The 24235-nt window shown below is 26.9% G+C and overlaps 2 protein-coding genes and 1 pseudogene across 9 annotated transcripts in view; 1 reads left to right on the forward strand and 2 right to left on the reverse strand.

The window, feature by feature from the left end:
* The window catches only part of LOC112681894 (papilin), a 42561-nt gene extending 40331 nt beyond the window's left edge, over positions 1–2230 (forward strand). For all 3 annotated transcript variants that reach the window (XM_025552231.1, XM_025552234.1, XM_025552232.1), the window contains 3 exons: positions 287–442; positions 525–635; positions 1762–2230. In XM_025552231.1, coding sequence (XP_025408016.1) covers positions 287–442; positions 525–635; positions 1762–1997 — 503 coding nt within the window. In that variant the 3' untranslated portion in view covers positions 1998–2230. The remainder of the gene's footprint in view (positions 1–286; positions 443–524; positions 636–1761) is intronic.
* Positions 2231–3150: 920 nt separating this feature from the next.
* Positions 3151–3602, reverse strand: LOC112681882 (annotated as a pseudogene).
* A 7494-nt stretch (positions 3603–11096) lies between these two features.
* On the reverse strand, positions 11097–24119 carry LOC112681901 (ethylmalonyl-CoA decarboxylase-like). Of its 6 annotated transcripts, none has more exons than XM_025552248.1 (5): positions 23930–24119; positions 13068–13110; positions 12231–12476; positions 11897–12130; positions 11097–11605 (listed from the first exon to the last, which is right to left on the reverse strand). In XM_025552248.1, exons 3-5 carry the CDS (start codon positions 12424–12426, stop codon positions 11157–11159), a joined length of 879 nt encoding a protein of 292 aa, XP_025408033.1. In that variant the 5' UTR covers positions 12427–12476; positions 13068–13110; positions 23930–24119; the 3' UTR covers positions 11097–11156. The 6 variants fall into 6 exon arrangements, with proteins under 6 accessions (XP_025408033.1, XP_025408030.1, XP_025408032.1 ...); XM_025552245.1 differs by lacking the exon at positions 23930–24119 and adding an exon at positions 18426–18592; XM_025552247.1 differs by lacking the exon at positions 23930–24119 and adding an exon at positions 16747–16797.
* Positions 24120–24235: the final 116 nt, after the last annotated feature.

Raw genomic sequence — 24235 nt, forward strand, 5'->3', positions numbered from 1 at the left:
GGTGACGGAAATGATTACATCATAACTATACACTTTATATTATTATTAATATACCTACATTTATAAATACCTATATGTTAATTATTTTATTACACTTTTATAGCACAGCTATTTTAGATTTTTCATTTTAAGTGTTATCTTACGTAATCTAGTGGATTGTTACAAATATTTTAGAAGTGTAGTTACTTATTTTTAATCGTAAAATCTTTCAATGGGCATTATTTTATTAGCTAGTTTAATATGAATGTTATTACCATGATTTGATAACCATATTACTGCTGTACAGTTCCTGTGCAAGTTAACATATCTTTGTCCACTACAACGTTTTCCGTGGGTTCGGACTTGATGATTCCTTATTCAGTCGACGGTTATCCGGTACCCGCTGTGAACTGGTACAAAGACGGACAAATATTACGAAACAATGATCGTACTCAAATTACAGGTAGCCATACTATAGCTATGGCATAAAAAGGTTTACGTTGTACACATATAAGCACTTATAATGAATAACTTTTTTTTTTTAGAAAACAAGTTGATTATTGTGCGTACCAATGCTTCGGATTCAGGCTCTTATAGATGTGAAGCATACAACTCATACGGTTCTGATGAGAAAATTGTTAACATTACAGTAGAAGGTTTGTGTACCTAAATTATAGAAATAATTATTTGTTTAGATGCAAAACATCAACTAAAAAATATTGGACTGCGAAAAAATAGGAAATTTGAAACAAATTAATTGAGTCAAACTAGAATTATAATTTTACTACACAGATTTATATTTTGTTGCTTAGAAATAACGAATTGACAATGCATGAATAATTTTAAAATTGAGGTATTTTTCACATTTTGTAGTTAAATTTATTGTTAAACATTAGTCAGACAGTTACATAAAAAAAATATGAGATAATTGTACATCACCTACATTATATAATATATATGTTATATTATAACACCCTAGTAGAATATTCGAGTTCCTGAGTATTCATTGTCCAGCAACACTGTTTGAATGTTGTTAAAACAAATAATATTATGTATTAGATATAATTTATTTTTTAACAATGATAATCGCGTGTAAAATGTACTCGTATTCTAATCAAAATTCCCATAACTGGTACCAATTTATTGAAAATTATAAATATTTCAATTGATAGTGTGACGTTGAGAGCTCTACACGATCATGGAAATATTAATATGACTGTAACATTATACAGCCATGCTATTTGTGGACTTTTTATTATTATAGACACAGGAGTGCACATGGGGGAAGGGGGTGCGAGGTGTGCCTGGAGACCCCCTAAATGTTTTAAATGGAGCCCTACAATTGAAGTCTAAGAGTAGGGGTCTATATTTTAAATTAAATTCAATTCAATTTATGCTAAAATATTTGGTAAATAATACCTAAATTATTTTTAGTTATAGAAAAAAATTACTAAATTTTTATATAAGAACTTATTATGGTAATATAATAACTACAATTAACTACAAAAGTACAATTCATAAATAATTGTTGGTATTTGAGAAAAATATACAAGATTCGAAGAAAATATAATCATTGGAACTAATACACCACAATATTAAATAAAAAATTTAAATTATGTTTATTTAATTATTTAAACATTATACTTATTAAATATACCTACATATTTTGTTGAGATAGGCCCCGAAAGTACTGTAGGCACCTCATGAAATACAAGTTTGCGCACGCCTATGATTGTAGATATTATGTTGGTTTGTTTTAAAATCATCATTTTCGTTTTATAGGCGTATACATTCATCCAAATTGCACGGACAGCCGACTTTTCGCCAACTGTTTTCTGATTGTGAAAGGATCCTACTGTAATCATCCATACTACAAGAAGTTCTGCTGCGAGTCGTGTACACGAGCCGGCATGTTGCCAGCTAATGATCCTCAGTCAAACTTTCCGTACATCGGCAGTACAATAAGACGGTTCAGAAGAGATCTAGTCAACAAACTCCAAAGTTTGAATTTATTCTGAGTAAAATTCATGACGATCCAACTTTACGAAATCCATACCACTTGGCTTGACACATTTTAGTCATAAAAATTCAATAACAAAAAATTATTTTTATATATCAATAATATTAATACATTGGAAAAAATGACAGGAAAATATTATCACAACACTATATACATGTTGGTTTTGTATTTATAATATTATCATTATCATCATTATTATTACTATTATTATTGCAACATTATCATCATTATATACTTTTATTTCAATAACTACTATTTTTTTAAATTATTTTTATTACTATTATTTTTATTATTATTATTATTATTATTATTATTATTACTATTATTATTATTACACTTATCATTCTTACTATTCCAATGGAAAATTGTATTCGTTCCAAAAAACTAAATAATCTAAAATTTCTCTTCATAGTAAATTAAATAATTTTCAATAAGCACATAGTCATTCCACGTAATATTATTGTATGCTATAAATTATACTGTTTTAAGTTTTAATGCATTCATTTTTTATCGGGTACCTATTAAATCAGTTCCTAATAAAAGTAACTCGTTATTGGGAAGATTAGTTAAATAATACTTTATTTATTATTATACTTCTGAAGTTGAAGTTTCATTTAACTTGTATCTTGTCCATTAATAATGGTACCTACTTTAGATAATTGAAATGATTAATAATGTAATTAGGTGATTTCCAACTAAAACCATTCAATAGACTCGAATAAAAAGAAAACATATTTATTTTTGTACTGTATTGAATATATAGTTGTTACAAAACAAATGATCTGTATGTTGGATAAAATTAAAATTAAAAATAATTTTAAGTATTCTATATTATTAAAATTTAAGATAATTATAATTGTTTTCTTTCCGACAATAACGTATTAACATTTAAGCTTTTGTGTTCAGGTTTATATAAGTTACCTTTAAGAGACACTAATTTTATATATTGTGGCCATTAAACTGTGCTTTGAAATAAAATAAAAATAGACTGTTCACATGTCTTGGAATTTACTATTATTTTATGCAGGTTAGGTTCTTAAACAAAAGATATAATATATTTATTAGTAAAAGACTTAAATATCATGACACTATTTTATTCGTATTATTTATACTATTATATTTGCATCGTGTAGAACGAAAAATGAAAGTGATCAGCCGCTTTTGTCTCCCGTGCCGTAGTGCTTGTCGGCAGGCCTTCCCCACAATGCCGCGAACATTTTGTTTTCCATCGATGCGGCCGCTTTCCAGTCAGCTCCGTCGCCGTGACATGATAACGTCCGCTTGATGGACCGAATCACGTTCACGTGGTGTCTAGTCTTCCGCGACAGCCAATCTATGGCGTCTTGCAAAGTAGCCACTGTACCGTCTGTAGGCCAATTTCCATCGCTTCGACTGCCCTCAGCGGCCGGCTGTCCAGCAATAAGTTCAGCGTATTCTGATGGCCCATAATCGACATCAGTCGACTCGTAGAGCCCCACGCAGGCATTATGCCCATTTTTGCATGATTAAACCCGATGGCCGTGATCTCCACCTTGGTGCTCATCAGCCTGCAATCGCACTCCGTGGTCAGCTCTGCTCCTCCGTCTAAAGCACCTATACACATTTAGAGTATTTTTTTAAAAGCCTGATCGAGTAAAACGAATAAATAAACGAGATTTTATTTGTTTAAAACGAAGTTCACGTGCGATTGAATATTTTGAATGTTGGGTACAAGGTAGTACTACTACCAACCCACCTTGGTTGAGTAACAACGCAGGAGATAAAAAAATGATAGTTGTATCCAGTGTTGGATACTAACTTGGAGAAAAAAATAGTAGAGGTATACAGATGATACGTACAGATTTGGCTCTGTGTAATCTGTGGCAAGTTAATCTGTTTTCTTAAAGTCGATATGCGATCCCCGGCGAAAATAAAGTTTAACATTATACAATGTGCGAAGAAATCGATTAGATACATGGCCGGATTTATCACAAGTGCCGCTATAGGCTCCAATATGATTTACCACTTCTCCGACTTATGACTCTATAGATACATTTTTTTTTTTTAATTATTGAAAATTTGCTTTAATATATCGACAGGTCGACAGCGCGCAGTAATATGGTACGCGGTCTTGCGTATTTAATCGAAACAAAGTGTGCATTATGTCAACTACAATAATAAGGTATAACATGATTTTATAAAGTTATCAATACCGATAATAGAATAAAGATTATAGAACAACTAACTGGTACGGTGCCCACGGCTATTGCTGCGACTACCGAGATGATCAGTCGCCGATGTCCGCTTGTTGTTCTACACCAGTGACTGGTCACTGTGGTTCATCGAAAAATGAAAAAGTTAAAGTGATTTTAATACTGCAGATCCTATTTATTTAGTGTGATATTTTTACTAGTATTCAAGATGTTTGATACATGCTTTTATAATTACAATACAATTGTGTATATTTTATTGGAGGAGATTGAATAAGAATACAAATCATTTTTCTACTAAAATAAAAAAAAAAAAAAAAGTTGATGTTGGACATCAAAGTCGTAAAACTGAAGTTATTTTTGAAATTTTAATTGAAAGATATTTATTAAATAAAGAAAAAAAATGTCGCGACTTCAAACGTCAACAGTTCAATTACTTATTATCTTTTGTTAAGTTTAAACTAATTAAACTACCCAGCAACATTGTTACAGAATTATTACGTATTTCTTTAATTAATATTTCTTATCGATCAAGCAAAAATACGACTTTGGCAAAGTTCTATGATTCGGCCATGGAATTTATTAGTATAAAATAGGAAATAATAGCAAAAATTGCTGATGAGCAGACTGTACATTGCTTTCGACTGAGAAGAGCCGCGTGTCGCTGCGGCCCTTTCACAGTTTCTCATTGGAAACCAGTCAATAGGAATTGCGCAAAAACAGTGCGACTTTTGCAGCTTGGACATCTTACCTTAACTGTTTTTGTTCGTTATTTGACAATTTCTATTTTCATAGTGAAGTATCACAGCGTGGCAATTATGCTCGCATGTACTATAGTTCTACATCTAATATTATTAAGAAGAATGGATTTGAATGCAAATTGTATTTTTTTCTAGATGTCCAAAAATATTGCTTTTCAAGTACAAAGTTCATTTCATATAATGAGGATTTGAAAAATCAAAGTTTTATTTTGCATTTTTTCATTAAGACTTTTCTACTTTTTAGAGTAGTTTTTGACATTTTAAATGCATTTTTATATATAAATGGATAAAATTTAATAAAAATTTAGTTAAAATGCTTGTATTCATTAGTGATAGGTCAAATCTAATTTTTCGGTGACGAACCGAACAATATCAAAGTATTACGAACCCGAACCTAAACGAACTTAAAATTATTCAAACAAACTCGACCCGAATCTAACTATTCAAATTTTTTATCGAACTAAAATTCGAACTCGTTTTTCATTTTTTTTTTTCTTCATTTTTTTTTCTTTATAAATACATTGAAATTATGAAAATTTTACTTACATTGTGAAAAATGTAATACATCTTGAAACAGAACACGCGCTCAAATGACAACGGCTCTTTTAGGGCCACCAAGAACATCATTGCGACAATGTAAAACGGCATGAAAGCAACTAATACAGCGGAGAAATAGTTCCGTTTTACATTGTCGACTGGACAGATAAAAATTCGAAATTTGAGAATGGAGCGTCGATATCTGATTGGGTATACATACCGGTCACTTTTCAGAGCATCGACACTCCATTCTTCGATTCACAACAATCAACAACCAAAAAATAAAAAAAATAGAAACATCCGGTGATAATTATGATGACGACAACGACAGTAGAGATAACGGCGATGACGGCTGCCGGGCAACCACGGCCATGAAGAACAACAACGAATCTGGCTCCAGTGGTATTTACCGCGGGGCTCCGCGATTCGTGGACCCATTCGTCGACACTAAAAATGGCTCTTTTCAGGGCCAGTATCCGTACAAACCTTTCCAGCGTGCTTACACAAGTGTTCGCTGGTAAAGTGATCATGGTCGATATGCTCGCTTACTAGTCTGCTGTCGACCATGAATCCAATTCTTTATCGCACCTGATCAGGTCCGATAACGTCCGCTGCGGCCGCTTATTCGTACCATCCGCGTGGCTCAGAATAATTTTATTAAATTAATTGTATTATTTTTATTTAATGTTAAATAAAAAACTTGATATATATTTCGTGTACATTTATATAAAAATCCGGGTGTTGGTAACCTCGGCACACCGTTTCAACTGGCGCCAGTTGAACATGTTTACCAAAAATTTTTTCTGCTCCTAAATACATTTTGTAGACCTAGAACAATATTATAGAAAACTATTATATAATGTCTACTTCAAATAGTAAATGATTTCGACCTCAAGAATTATTCCGCTCATCACAATTATAAAATACTTCTGAAATAAAATGTTATTATTTTTGATTTACGATAAAAACGAAAATTCGATTCTGTCGAAAATCGATATACTGTAAACGTTGTCGATTTTTTATAACTTTTCGTCAGTTTTAGTGATTATAAACCATTGGACAAGTTGTAACATGAACTTACTTAAAATAAAAATAAATAAGACTTGCTATTAACGAATTAAAAAATTTAATTACTTTTAACTTAGTTATATAGTGAGTTACTTTTTTTTACTTTTTTTTTAACTACGAGTAGTTAATTTATTTTTTAGATACGTGTAGTTATTTTTTTCTTTATATAAATCCCAAAAGTTTAAATAACATTTTGTGTTAGAAAAATAATAATCATTATTGTTATATATCAAATATTATTTATATTATTATTTAATGGTATATTATTATATAGGTATTTTATAGAATATGTTCTAAATTAATAATCATAGACCGTCGAACTATTTCGCATGAACTTTGGATCTTATAAGTATCAAAATAATGTATAGGTGTATAAATACAAGTACTTAATAGCTAATGCAACTTACAAGATACGAATGTATTTATGTACGTGAAATGATTCATGAATTAATATATAATATATACAGGTAAGGTATTAAAGGTTAAACAGAAAATAATGAAATAATAAAAATTAAAAATTATTAAATGGGTAATATTCGTCAATTAATATAGAAATAAATAAAGAAATAAACCCTGAGCTTGGAGCATTATTGTATTTGTAAAGTACCTCTGTAAAAACTCATCATCAGGTATATACAAAGTCAATAAAGTCCTGACTGAATATGAAAAAATAATGGAAGGAATATATTCAAAAAAAATTGGTCATTTTATATAAAAATAATATATTTTAAGAAAAGAGATTATTTAAAATATATATAATGCTATTTTAATATTACTTACGTAAGTTGGTGGAAACGAGAAGTCATGAAGAAGTTGTGGTACAGAGAAGCTATGTGCGCATCGGCTGTCGTTAATGAAAAAAAAAAATTGTAATATAATAATAAGTACTGTCTGACGCTCGTAACCTACGACGGTACGATGGTAAACTTCGCACGTTCTCGAAAATGTCACTCGAGCGAACATTGAGATTTTTATTCTCTTCTTCCCCGGTAAAACAGAAGACAAACGATACATACGTTATAAATAATAATGAAGGTAATGTAAACGCAATATAAAAAAACGCACGTCACATTGAATACGGTGGAGTAAAGGTTGAGTGAGGGCAAGATTGCACGGAGCAAGTGTTTACAATTTATTTTTTGTTCCACGGTGATTTTCCAACTGAAATAATGATCGAAGAAAAAATAATATTAAAAAATGAAGTCATATAGTATTATAAGAAACGAAACGCTCGATTTGTATAAATTTAATTCAAACGGCTGCAAATAAAATATATTACATCACAGTTGAACGTTCATAAGATGTACCTATTGTGAAATTTGTTCATTTGTTCACGCATAGATTTAGATAAAAGATATATATATACCAAATAATATAGTATACCTATAATAGTGATTTAAGTTTCACATGTGGTTTAGGATAAAAAAGAATAGGTACGTTTTGTTTTTTTTTTAAAAAATTTTATTGTAGGTAAACAATTCCGCTGATAACCAAAAAAATAGCTCACTAACTGATAAATATTTTAAGGTTTCTTTTTTTTTTTTTATAATATAATATTTCAATTTACTATATAACAGAAATAAAATTTTTCTTACGCTGTTTTTGAAAACCAGTGTCCAGTATAGAAATCGTTGACCATTATTTTTATCTTACTGTTGATCAACTTTAACAAATACAGATAGGTACACATTTCAAGTAGGTACATGTGTAAGTATTTTAGATTTTTAGCCTTTCTCGGTATGTTCACATTTTTAACCACAAATTAATGACCAAATGTGAGTATTATTGTTTAATATAGTCTATAATATTATACATGTTAGTTTGTATGTTTTAGCTAATTTATAATGAATCTTCTCGAATCCAATCGTTTCATTAAACAATTAATACGACTTGTTAATTACCTCACCGATTTGAGTAGCTAATAGCTAACAATAAATATCTCTAATATTTAACAATTTATGCAGTGACGAGTGGATAGTTTCTTATATATATGATCGATTATTATCCAGAGGAAGGACATAAAACTTAAGAATAACTACAGACATTATAAAACCTCTCTTTTTGGAGGAATATATGGAGATGGCTTATTTTTCTATCTTTCTACCTGCCTTTTTGCTCACTTACCCCATTTCCTTGTTTTCTTTAAAAAATTTAAAATTAAGTAAAATAAATCTTATAAAAATATGTGTATTTAATCATGAATCAACGGTCTTTCATATAAATTTGAGGTATGTACAATTCTGTAGAGAAAAATTGAAAGACTTGTAAGTAGAAAATAATCAGTTATCATGACAATTTTTTTTATAAATAATTGTAGAGAGATACATTATAAGAATTTCGAGTAGATGTAAGATGGTGTAACCGGGCACATGCCCAGGAACTTTGTAAAGGCTCGTAAATTAAGGTATAGGTTGAAATTTTTAATTTTTTATTCTCTTGTAAGTGTTAATTTTATGAGCAAATATTATATATTCAATGTTCCTAATGAATATTATTTTACTTTTCGTTGTATTGAATGGCGGATTCAATTTTTTTTTTCGGTTATATCATTCCAATTTTATAAACTAAAGATTATCTTACAAATATTTACTTTGGAAAATTAACTCGATGAATTACCAAATCTTTAAATGAACTCAAGAAATTGCACAGCAAACTTATTGCTTTGGTGAACTCCCACACGGATAAACTATCAAATATGGTATCGAAGGTTGACAACCTTGCTCGTCGTTTGGATTTATTATCGGCAGATAACATAGAGTTTTATTCCTAAAAAACTTCGTCAAAACTATTGAACAAGCAAATTGTAGAATTTTGGAAAGGAGAATTTCTACTTTACTTATTAGTAATAATTAGGGCGCGGATTTTAATGCCCTAAAAAATACCTTAAAATGACTTAGAAAAAATGTATAAAAACGTGAAAAATTGAATTAATGACGTAAAAATGTAAAAAATGCATTAAATTTTTTTTATTTTATTTAATCAATGCTTTCCACACACGTAGTCCTTATTATTGTTATCGTTATCACCTATTATACCACAATTTAATAACATAACGATAACATAAGACGATAAAGTGTAGTTGTCAATAATTTGATTAAAGAAAAATAATATGAATATTTGATTTTTTTTAATTTTTTCCAAAAATGCTAAATTTTTAAAAAATATGAAAATAATGTTTTTAAAAGTAGTGAAAATATCAAAAATGCATTAATTAAATAAATATGACAAGAATGCAAAAAAAATTCAAAATAAAAATTGAATTATATGAATATATACCACTTGAAACATATTTTTGCCAAACTGAGCATTGCGAAAGGATTTAGAAAAAAAAATACATTTTGCATTAAAATCTGCGCCCTAGTAATAACTTAACTAATGAAATAATTGATAGACAAGTAAAACAAAAAAATGTTTTACTTTTTAACTTAATCGACGCTATTCCTGGTTCTGATTCTCATCCCAGTGATATATCGATTATTCTTGAAATATTTAAGTTTTTACAACTAGTTAATCAGATAACCCACATTTCTTGTTAAGGTAATACTTCAACTACTTCTATAATCTAACAGATCGAAGCTTCAAAAAATCGTTTTCCAAAATCAAATGGATGTCTTTCAAATTTTCTCTATCCAAAATAAATTGAAATCCTCGGAAAATTTGAAATACTGCGTTTGTCAAAAAAAATTTTTCACCATTTTAATTGTGTTATAATTTTTATAAAATATATACTTGGGCCGATATGCTCGCATTTATCAATTTATCATTTAGTAGATTATATACTAAACGTCCATGTTTTAAGTGAACAAACGCTGAAACGCGTGATCAAATATACTAACATTTAAGAATTAATAAATACATTCTAAAAATACTTTAAAAACTTAAAAAATGTCATAAAAAAAGCAAAATATGCCCAAAAAATTAACTTAAAGTTAAATTTGTCATAAAATGCAAAAAACTGAAAAATAAAAACTACATTAAATTAATCAATATCACTTGAAAAACATTTTCTTTTTAGGGACCTACGTGTTGAGGCATTAAAAAAAATAATACATTTTCATCAAAATCACAGTCCTAATTATGATATGTAAACTGTCATAACACGTATATCTAATTAAACGATAAACGCATGTATATTATCGTACCAATATGTATATATTATATAAGAGGTATATAAAATAAAAAAAAATTAGTATAATGTATTTTATCGGTTTTGTCGCAGATTGTATAATTTAAAATTTTTTTTTTCGCCGCAGTATACTAATTTATTTATCTAATTACTAGTTTACTAATACTTTCAAAAAAAGATATTAGTAAACTAGTAATTAAATATTTATTATTATTTATATTTATTTAATTTGTATTTTAACTTTTAAAAAAAGATTAATTTTGACGCAGCTTATCGTCTCCCGTCTGTATGCCTCAGTAATCTGGAACATTCAAAATATGAGTTTCATTAATCTAATAGAATCCGTGCATAATGAAGTCCTTCGTTTTAAGTGTAATATTATAACATTCGTAATAAGAAAAGAAAGCCAGACCGAATATAAACCAACGACAGCTTTATTTAAAATTTGTATAAAAAACACCAATTCTAAAGAACATTTATTTGTTGCGACTGAAATACTGATCAAGAGCCATTTGGTTGGCGGGCCCTCCCCAAAGCGGTGCGAATATTTTGCGTTCCATCAACGCAGCCGCTCTCCCGTCGGTTCCGTCGTCGTGACACGATAACGTCCGCTTTATGGCCCGGATCACGTTCACGTGGTGTCTAGTCTTCTGCGACAGCCAGTCCGTGGCGTCTTGCAAAGTGGCCACCGTACCGTCCACTAGGCCAATGTCCATCGCTTCGGCTGCCCTCAGTGGCCGGCTGTCCAGCAACAAGTTCAGCGTATTCTGACGGCCCATAATCGACATCAGGCGGCCCGTCGAACCCCACGCGGGCACTATGCCCATTTTTGCGTGAATAAACCCGATGGCCGTGGTCTCCATCTTGGTGCTCATCAGCCTGTAATCGCATGCCGTGGTCAGCTCTGCTCCTCCGCCTAAGGCACCTGTACAAATTTCGAGTTTTTCTTTTTGAATCGAATTGAAAATAATATTACGTCGACAAGCACACACCATCATACCTGAATCGTTTTTGTGAAGTTTTATTTTTTGTACAATTCATGGTTAACCGAGTTCGACCAAAAGTGTTAAAAATTATTATGATGTTATAAAAACAATTAAAATTAAATGAAATAAAATGTAAAGAAAAAATTTAAAAATAACATTTACTTCCTCAGCATTCTACTTCAATGTGTTTTAAAAATATTTAAAATGTCATTAAAATTATAAATTAATACCTGAGCCTTCAATAAATGCAACGGTAATCATGGGTAGTTTTTTGAATTTATCTAGAATGTTATTCATGTAAGTTGCCATTGCATATCCCATTTCCGGATTGTTCATTTGTTTCATCATGTTTAAATCACCCCCGGAACAGAAATTACCATCGGCCCCGTATAAAATCACTCCTTTGCATTCGATCTGTTGGTCCAATTTATTAACAATTTTTTCTAAATCAAGCATCATTTTTCCTAAATTCCCAAGAATAATTATGAGTGATAGAAAATTGAAACATACAAATAAATATAATCCGAAAATAATATAATAATAATAATAAATTATATACTGTACCGTTTAATGCGTTTTTAGTCAAAGGATTATTCAAACACACTTTAGATATACCATTTATACTCTCATCCAAATCGACTGAGCCATCGAAATCCAAATGTTTGGACATCAATTCTTTCGCTTTATTGAATGAAAATTCCTGCTCGTTGTATGTAAAGTTGTGTAAATAATTTTCCTTGGGAGTACGACTTCTTTCCATTTTTAATAATCGTTTAATACCAATAGTACGTAGTGGAACACCTGGAACACCTGTGTTCAAAAAATTTTTTTTATCTTTAGATTATTGGAATTTGTCCCTTTGCCATTAATTAATAGAAAAACTACTATCTCATTAGTTATGTAATTTTATTATACAAGGTACTAGCTATTTTAGTCGGATGTGAACTTTAGATAAATATCTTCTATAAATATACAACTTTCATTAAATTTAGCTTTAAATTTACTTAAATTATCGTATATTAAAATAGAAACCAAAAATGTAATAAATACAATAATTATATCCATTCATTTTTTGGTTTTGGTTTAAGTATACTTAAAGATATAAAAAATATGTGTTATTAAATAACACATAGGTATATTATTTAGTTAATTAAAATGAATGATATTAATAACTCAATCAATAACATATTGGTAATTTTTTATGGTTATAATGGTGTGATAACTTAGTGTATTATTTTTTCCATCATATACTAAAATTATATTTTAATTTGTTATTAATTTAATAATTTCTTTAAAAATGACATGATACCAGTGAATACTTATATTTATAAATTATAAGACATTCTTTTAAACCTGTAACCTATAAAATATATATAATATTCAGTACACCAATATACTTACCAACAATTTTATAAGTTCCCAAATAAATTTTGCACAACTGCAACTGTAACAAATATTAATCGTCTATTTGTAACAAAGTTTAATGTTAATAATGTTAATATTAACAAATATTTTACTTTTTAATTAGGTACTTATTAAATAGATACTTAGTTACTAACATTTATTTTAATAAATATTTTTTAAATTTCATAACAATCCATTTTTTTCGAAATAATGAATAACTAATTTGTATGTTTTTGATAAAAATAAAACATTTATTTTCTAAAATATATTTAATGTGATACAGATTTTTTCTAATTTTATATTTCGATTTTTATTCATCGAATAACTGTTGAACTGTTTATAAACTGATTATAATAAACTTATATTACCTACTTACATTTAAATTATCTTAAATGCATATTTATATAATGTTAAAATCTAAAAACACTTCAATGAGCATTGTAACCAATAATCAGTTATAATTCAACTCGTTATATAAAATATAATTTAATATAAAAATTATTATTAAAAGCCATTAACTAAATTTATAAAATTATGTTCTTCTACTATTTGATAATATTCAATTAAAATCAATAATATTATGAATTTTCATTGACAATTAATTTCACAATTAATATAATTGGATTTAATTAGTTCGTAATAATTATTTTTTACATAGTGAACAAACGTTTAAAAATGTTGAGAGTATGATAATTAATTATTTTATTCATTTTAGAATGTAAGTTAAGTAAACGTATACCGGTAAATCTATTTATACGAAAAGAATTTTAAAATTTGATTTGAACTCGTTATTTAGTCTACTTGAGAATAATATCCTTGCTTTTTTCGCATTAATTTAAAAAAAGTTGTAATATTCGTAATAAGAAAAGAAAACCAGACAGAATATAAACCAACGACAGATCTATTTAAAATTTGTATCAAAAACACCAATAGTTTTTAAAAAATAACTTTTTTCGTTTTCAATTGAAAGTTAAATATGTGTTATATAGGTTATTGTGTAAAAACTACTAAAATACTCTAACCGTGTATTTAATGCAATAAACAAAATATGAATAAAATAAAAGACATACAGAACAAAAAGAAAAAATGTGAATAAACGACTTACCATTATTTATTGAAATTAATAATTGTAAGTTTCAATATTACCAACGTACTATCATTATGTGTCAATCGTCTTTCTACGTGGAACCGATACTGTTTCTTTAATATTAATACATTTTAATCCAGACTTTTAAAGGTTTAATAACAATTGATAACTTATTGTTATCAATAATATTTTTATTACAACAATAAATATCACCTTTCTAGAAATTATAATGTCAGCATTTATGTAATTATATACAAATAGTAGATATTTTAATCTACATTTAATTAACTATTGTAGATTATTAGTATAGTAATAATTTTTCATAGTTTTTATTAGGCTGTTAATATTGTAAATTTATAGTTTAACAAAAATTCTAAAATAATCATTTTTTCATTTTATTATTAACCTTAATTTTATACATAGAAATAAATAAATGCTTAGTCTGGAGTATTATTATATTTATAATTATATAATAATTATATTATTATATTATTAATAATTTATAATAAAGGTACAACCAGTTTCAAATTAAAAATTCATCATCGGGTACATACATACAAATTCAATAAAATTGTGACTTTATTTATTTATTTTTTTATTTCTATCTAGACTGGGAATTAATGAGTTTAATATTAAAGTAAGTTTTTTAAATTTACATAAGGAGTAACAATTTTTTAAGGAATTTCTAACTCAATGAAGTACTTATTTTTAAAGTAACTTCTTACTTTATTTTCTGTTAAACTGTTTCACACCTTTCTTGGATTTCACTAATTATCAAATTAATATAAATATATATAAATACAATTACCTATTACCTTGTACAATTTACACAATACAAATGTATGTATGTATGTATGTATATATGTATTTATGTATGTATGTACAAGACCGTATGTAGACATTTTTTTCGGGAGAGGTCCAAAACATGTATATTGTAATTTTATTGAATTTAGATTTGAACTTTTGATATTTGGTTAAAAATAAAACAGAAAAAGATTTAATCTTTTTTTATTAAAATTAATATCATATTTTCATATGATATTATGGTATAAAATTAAAAGCAGTCAATGATTAATTGGAGCTTAAGTCATTTTTGACTGAAAATATTTATGTTGTTAATAAAAATAAATAAGTATTTTAAACATTCGTAAAATATTGACAAAATTTCGGGGGGGGGGGGGTCCAGACACCCTGGACTCCCCCCATCTAGATACGGGCTTGTGCATGTATGTGAAACGAGATGAATAAGTATATACTATATTTTGTTGAGTTATTATAAGTTATAAATAATAATTTATAATAATTTACAGATATTAAAGATTTAATAAAAAAGGCCTTAGGATTAATCATTATAGAGAAAAGAAAAATATATTATACTAACTAAGTACTATATATAATAAACGCGTTTTCGTCCAGAAGATATTCGAATATTTTATGAAAAAAATGAGGTTCAAAAAATTATAACTTTCTTTAAACTCTTATTATATCTCTTTAATTTATATAATATCTCTGTACATATTTTTATTAAAGTTATAATACTTCTTTGTAAACAATATTTTTGTTCTTTGGTGAGACGCATAAATTTATAGAATTTTTGCCGAGTTGATACGAGAGCAAACAACATAAAATTGTCCACGAGTAAAAGAGGGATTCGTGATGTCAAAGCATATGACATTTCTGTGCCTTATTGATGGACTTGCAAAACAAAGCAGTAATCTCTGCCGATAAAACTTTTCCACCTGAATATCAGAGAACTGGTGGTTCTTTAAATTTAATTTCAATGCATGACAGAAGACACATTTTAAATTCATATTTCCTATCGAAACGTAAGAATCATTTCTATTAATTTATTATCTATTCAATAAATTTATTATAATTGAAGGCGGACTTGTTATTGTTGTTTTTCTCGTTATTGCCGTTATTTTCATTATTGTAATTGTTGTTATTGTTATTTTTATCACTGTTATTAGTCATGGCTGTTGTCGTTAATATCATTGTTGGTAGTATTATTATTATCATCTCCAACTATATTTTGATCGTACACTTGTGAATGATAGCATTATTTGTGGAGCGGTCAAGGTTTGATTTCCTCTTCATGGGCATTATGCAACTAATACAAATCCAAATTCACATAAAAACAAAACTTCCATCGAAAAAATTGAAGAACACAATCAAGTAAAAAAGCCTAAAAGCCAACGAACAAAAATATAGATAATACAAATGTTGACTTTGGTACACCGATTATTTATATTATCAATTAACATTGGAGGGAATAATCATCGATGATGCTGGCAAATTTACTGAGAAAAATGTATAATCGAAATATTCGAAAGATTATGTGAGTTTAAACCGATAATTAAATGCACTAAAAAAATGTGTGTAAACTTTTGTGAGAACAGCGATTTATGAAGTTCACAATGAATATTAATTATATTTATTTCAAGAGTTCTTTTTTAGAGTTAAAAGCTACAATAAAATAAAAAGAATATTTTATAGATACTTTATATTTAATTTAGATTTACTTTAGATTTTGATCAAATCTCTATGTGTATATAATATTAATAATTACATTGACAAATAAATAATTACCCAATTAACTTATAGATGTGGTGTTTGTACTCTTTCATGTAAAATAAAAAACAAAACAAAATAATAAAACTCAACGATAAAAAAAAAAAAAAAAAAAAAATATAACGCAATGATACGGACAAAATAATATTACACTGCTCTATTGAAATTTCTGTTGTAAATGTGAATAAAAACGGATGGATAACGTTTGTAAAATAAGTATGTGTATTGGTTTATTATGTCAACAACGTGTATTTTATTGTTAAAATTTGTAATATTAAAAGTTATAACAAATAATTAATTAGTTAATGTGAGTATTCGGTAAAAATTATAGTGTTAGAAGACGTCGGATAAGCGAGATTATTTTCAATAAACTTCTCGGTACAATTCATATCTACAAGCCAATATCAAACACATAATTTGACAGACAAAAAGGTCAGATTGCAGGCAGCTGGGAACCCGTGGGTCACCGTGCTGCACAATATGTATATAGGTACACAATTTACATGTTTATTTTAATTAATAACTAATCATTTACTAATTTTATCGGACTAAATGTATGCTTAAAACGGCTCAATGATATCTGCTTAAATTAAAAAAAAAAATTTCATGACGATTGAATAAGTAGTTTCGAAGCCAACCCGTAACAACGATTTTCACTTTTGATTATGTTCAGTTTTATATATGGGCAAATGTAAGTTCCTACACGAGACCTAGTAGGTAAAAAAATACATGTTAGTTCCTACACGGCGGAAAAAAAATAAAAAACTCACATAATACATTCCATAAATAAATAAATATATGATGATTATAAAATAAAGTTTTCTAGATAATTTTTATCGGTAGTAAAAAGTCGTAAATATTTTGTGTGTTAAAAAGTCGAAGGTGTGTTATTCAAACATATATTCTTTAAGTCAAATATAAAATTTCATAAATATACAATTTCCACAACTGTCCTATGACATTTTCTTTCGTTATTTTTTAATGAAACTAAATTTTTTTTATGAGGGAAATACATTGTTTTTTTGAGTTTTTTAAAAATATTTTATTTTATGTGTATTAATGATATTAGGAAGATCAAAATGTATTTATTATTAATTTTTATTTTAGCTAGCTGAAGTTATTCAGAAATACTTAAACATATTTTAACTATCTATATTTTATTTAATTATTATTTATTTTAATTTTAAAATATTTAAATATATATTTCGAAAATTCTTGATTTATTATTGTTTATATCTGCAGTTTTATCTACTGTTACTGAGAAACACCCTTAGATGTATTAGTCTGTTCAATAATTTGTTTTTTTTTTATTAAATTATGCATAATTACATAATGCAATCATTTTAGACTCGATTATTTATGTAGATGGCATTTTTCGCAGAGTTCAGCGAACAATATCTAAGCTGATCATTAGTTAGGTATGGCTTGATATTTTAGAGGAGCTCGGAAGTTTCCATCATTATTTTGAGTTTCTTCAGAAAAATTGTTACCATTATTATTTATACAACGAAGTGCTAAACCTTATTAACCACATAGTATTAAAGTTTCAACCATAGAAACTAAAAGGTTTATGTTTTTATTTATAAAATCTAATTTTTGTTTTAAAATTTGTAAATCAACAGATAGAATATATTGTTTTTCAATTTAAGCCTTAAAATTAGATTTCAATAATGAAGTTTTGTGATACGCTAAATTACAGTGATAATCATGAGAGTCGAAATCAATAAGTCAAATCAAATCTTGAAGTTCAGGTACCATGAAAGTATTAACTTTCATTAGCTGCTTTATACACATATAATCTTATACAAAACTGATGCATTGCACGTGTCACAAACTCTGGAAAAGTATTAGATAGTATCCATATTGATATTCATAACTGTGTGAGCAGTCTTCTGAAAACAAAATGCAAACTTATAAACCACAAGTACACAACTTCTAAATTAATTTAACTAGTTACATTATCATAAATAAAATACCTCTACAATATCTAATAATACTGTTGATTGTTGGTCATTATTTTTTTTGAGTAGAATTAGACGCTTCCTACGAAGAAGGAATATGAGTTTCAGTTGGATAATAAACATAAGAATAAAATATGAATAAAGACACTTACTGTCACATAATTTTCCATTTATATTTTTTTGCATAAAAATGTATGGATATCCATATAAAATAATTAAAATGACCACTTAGTTATATTATTCTATCAGATGAAACGAAAAATAATTAAACAAAAACTTCGTATAAAACGCGTCGGCGTGGTTAAATGTTCAATGTATAATCTGTATAATCTGTATATGTACGTACAGATAAGATACGTTTAATTTAGTATTTTATAATTGTAATTACTAGGGCCCGGATTTAAATGCACTTAAAATTATACAAATATGCTCTAAAAAATAGCCAAAAATGTCCTTAAAAAATGCATTTTATCACATAAATGACCTTATAAATGACATAATTTTTTTTATTTTGGGTATAATTTAACACTCTATTTAATACATTAAAATCACATTCACACGTAATCCGAGCAACGTCTGCAGGATAATATGAACAAGCTGATTATTTGTTATTTTACCGAATACTGGTGACGTTCCATAGTTAATAATAAAGCAAAGATAAAAACTGAATCAAAAAATAAAGATTGTCAATGTGTATGGAAAAACGCGATAAATCCTACTTAAATATCAAGAAAATAATTTGTCTTTTGATTTTATTTTAAATAGGCTAAATTTGTTTAGTAAATCGAACAAACATGCATTAAAAACCAACATAATTACCCAATAATACTAAAAATACTCTAAAAATGAAAAAACGTCGAAATATGCAAAAAAATACAAAATAAAATTTGTAGTTTTGAAACCCTCGTTACATGAAACGAATTGTGTTTTTAGAGAACATTGTGTATGATCAACCAAAAAAATATGCACTTTGCATTGAAATCTGAGCCCTAGTAATTACATTATAGTGGTACAGTACAAAAAGTGATTAATATGCTTGATACTGATGGTGCCATGCAATTGAAAAAATAAAAGAATAATATGTAATAAAAAGGTATGATAAAATTTTATTTTTATTCACACAAACGATGGTTTCTTATAATCAGCCATTTATCGTAAATAAACTCGAGGAACACTCTTAGTTAAAGCAATTTAAATTATAGTTAATTTCTTAGAGAAAAAAAGTAAAGTTCCAAAAGGTGTTTTAGGAACAGTGCCGCAATAACCGGGTGTGCAGAGTGTGCCGTGTACACGGACCCCCAAGGCTTACATACATTTGGGGGGCCCCCTAGTCGCAGCCTAAAATAAACTACACTTTACAAACACACAATTATTTAATAATATTATATTATTATTTTATAATAAAAAGAAACTTTTTTTAAAATTCAGACTAGGATATTATAGTATTTTAGAGTAATATAATATTTATTTAACAATGAGTCTATTGAATATTTGAGTAAGCATACAACATAACTACATAAACATGTAATTAGTATAATATACAACAGTTGTAGGTATTTAATTTGATATATATATATAATACAATAACTAATGTGAAACGTGTTTTAAAACCTAAAAATATTGATTCTTTTAAATAAGACGTACAACAAAAATAAATCCTAGGAAGGGCCTTATATAATTACCGCACACGGGCCTCCTATTTTGTAGTTGTGGCACTGTATAGGAACCTAATTTACAATAAAATTGGAACAAGTTATCTAGAAAAACGAGAGGTTTAAGACAGTACCAAACATTTCAAAAATCATATCAGGAGAAGAAACAACAACAGATGGTTTTCCAGATCTTAAAATGAATGACTTCATAAATTTCAAGTATGTGCCAATTTCTTCTTCTGATATAGAACAGAGCTATTCTCTTTACAAAAATACATTGGCTGATAATCACCATTCATTTGAATTAAATACAATATACCTATCTACTGTTAATACAATAGCATATATTTTAGTTATTTTAAATGCATATTTTGAGAGTTTTTAATACATGAACTTTCGGGTTCTAATAATTACATATTTATAACCTGAACATGATTATTAACATTTAGTGAGTATTACCAAAATAAAAATTAAAAAAAAAGTTTTGTCGATGAAAACTTGTAGGTAAAAAATACATTAAAAAAATTCAACTATTTTGTTGGATTTCGTAATTGATTTAGGTATTAAAGTAACCACAACAATAAGGAGAAAATGTGGTAAGTTGACGAACTTAAGGATTGATTAATATTTACATTATTAAATAGTAGTCGGAAAATTTTGAAATATTGTATAAATATTGTCTTAAATATGAAGAATAACCTGTAATAAATTCAAGCTTTAATATTAAAAGGTTTATCACTTATAAATTTTACAAAAAAAATGCTGAATTCGTCATATTATCCCGTACTTAGGGTCAGTTGACTTTCCCCTAGGGTAAGTTGACTGGTGTATTTTATTACATAGATAAATCAATGAAATATAGAATAAATATTTTGTATATTTAATCTATAATAATATTAAATATTTTATAATAATTACTCAAGGTAAATTATTGAATATTATTTTTAAGTAATTTCTTTATTTATTTAATTTTATTAAAATGTTTTATACAAATTATATACACAATAAAAGTTCAATTTTACAAAATAATACAAATTATTATTTGATTAAATAAAAATGATCAAACAAATGATCAAATAAATTTAAATAATACAATAACCTTTATTCAAAATTCAAAAATAACAACTTAATTATTTAAACAGTTTAGAATTTTTAGAAAAAAAAGTAAGATCTCAAACAAAACAACAAGAAATATCAATTCTTAGAAATTTTTATCAGTCATAACTCATATTTAAGCAATAACAAATAGATTATGAACATAATTAATTCACATTTTAGTACCTATATACTAAAAACAAAATAAAATGTATTTAGGTAAACATTATATTTAAAACTTAAAAATCCTATAAAAATACCAATTCTTAGGAACTTCTATCAGTCATAATTGAGTAGGTACCTATTAACAATTACAAAATTATCATAATTAAAATACAGTTTAGTATATGATATAAAAAAAATAAAATTGATTTCAATATTATGGTATTTAAAACTTAACAATATAACAATTTAAAGTATAAATTCATAATAGTAACTTTCTTCAGTTAAATTTAACAATTAAATAACCTAGGGATAACCATTTCAGTACCTACTTATATGGATAAAAATTTAAGTTAGGTATCTCATAATATTTAAACAATAAGTAGCTTAAACAAAATATACAATAACAAACAATAAAAATGATAAATTGGAACCTTTAAATTCATCTATTGCCTTGTTTGTGTCACGCGATCATGAATTTTCTGTTTTTCTTTTGTAGTTTCTCACCATTGTAATCCTAATAAATTAGTTGTTCTAAAAATCGTATACTTTTATTTAATGTACAGATGTAAGTTGACGACATCGTCAACTTACCAATGTCATCTTGCCCCACAATTTTTTTTTAAACGTTTTAATTATTCATCATAACATGCAGTTTATCATAGTTATCATAAATATATTCAAAATATAGGTAATAACATGTAGTTTCTAAAGTGTAAAATCGATTTAGTAATTATACTTACGGTATTCGAGAAATAGTTACTTCAAATGAACCAAAAATGTTATCAAAACGTAATTTTGGGAAGAAACATTGATAAAATATTTAATTTTTCTCAAAATAACCTCGGTATCCAGAAGTAAGTTGTTCGTAACATCATGTATGTAATCGGTTACTAATATTTAGGCTTAGACTTCTAGCATTTGCATACTTTTTTTAATTATTGTTAAATATAGCAGAGTGCGAAATAAATTCGTTTCTCATTGCTATGATATCAGATTTAAAATTTGAATGTGCATATTTTTGCATACCTATTTGAGAGATTTTGCAGGAGAGTGCATATTTTAAATTTTTTATGCTTATTTTGCATATTTTGACAAATTTTTCAAATTCGAAATCAAAAAGTATAGATACATATAACTATTATATACATATTTCAACCGATCGAAAAAATGTACTAAGAGGACTTAATACTTTCAATAATATGCTATCTGCAAATTACCTCTCATATCTCGTTATAATTTTTGTGTAAGTATGAATAATACTATAAACCCGTATTGACCCGCTGGATATCGTTCGGATGTCAATAAAGATAATAGTTGATATGGAATAATAGATTATTTGTTTAGTGTTCAATTCAGTCGATTATTATCCGTCATTATTTTTGCGTCTCGCAACCATGCAACGTCCAATCATACGTAAAACGGTCGTAAGCGTATATTTTATAACATTGTATAATGCCGAAAGTACAACAGTCTACGAGTAGCCGACTACAAAGTTTTGTTTCGGAATTTAAAGATATATTTAAATCCGATGAACACGTTTTATATTGTGTACTATGTGGTATTTTTTTTTTTTTTAATTCATATAAATGCATACTATAATGCATATTTTAATGATTTTAGAAGCATATTTGTGTATTTTTTAGAGCTATAAGTCCCTAAGCATACTAATATCGATTGATATCATAATTTGTTAATTAAAACGAATCCGTCAACTTACCACACTCTCCCCTAACGCAATAATATACATTTGTTTTAAATAGGAAGACCTTTATTATCTTTTATACCTTAACTATTAAATATTGTTTTCTATAATATGTTATTCGTTAAGCTTTAACGAAATGTATTATTATTCATTTTTTTTTCTAATTCACTTTTAATCTAATTTACATTTTTCTATATTAAGTCAACGAGTTAAAAAAAATTAATTTACTTTTCCGGCCTTGTTTTCTATCTACAAACTATTTAATTATATATTTATTTATCGGTTTTAAGAGTTTACTAATTTTTGTTTTATATTATTAGGTTATTCTTTAATTTTTAATTAAAAATTACTATGAAAGAATACTTTTATTTTACCAATGTTATGACAATTATCAATAGATAAAAAAAGTTCCATGTGACTTTTTTTTGTATTCCTGTATTATTTTTTGCTAGTAATTAATAATTTCAGTCTAATAATTTTCAATGGTGTTAATTTCATATATAATATATAAATATAAAGTGTTACAAAATGAAACCAGAATATACATATCTGACTATAGTTTAGAATAAGTTAAACTCATAAAATATGTGATAAATATATGCTTATATATTCTAATTAATACTTACTAAAACTAATATAGGAAGGTGAACAAAATTAACACTAGTACAGCTGTCCTAGGGAAGTAGATAAATCAATTATTAATGTATTACATTAAAAATTATAGTATTTTAAACTGATATAAGTAAACAACATATGTTTGATATTTAAAATTAATACACAGATGAAATAAAGTTTAGTGTGGAAGAGCACAAAGATTAAGCTAAAAATTAATATTAAGTATGTGGTAAGAATACATAGAACAAAAATTAAATTTATTGATTTTACTAATTAATATAGGTAGTTAAAATAAAACTGAATGTTATGTCATAGCT

This window comes from Sipha flava, unplaced genomic scaffold (assembly GCF_003268045.1).
Source record: "Sipha flava isolate LNK unplaced genomic scaffold, YSA_version1 198_pilon_pilon, whole genome shotgun sequence".
In the NCBI taxonomy this organism is placed as follows: domain Eukaryota; kingdom Metazoa; phylum Arthropoda; class Insecta; order Hemiptera; family Aphididae; genus Sipha; species Sipha flava.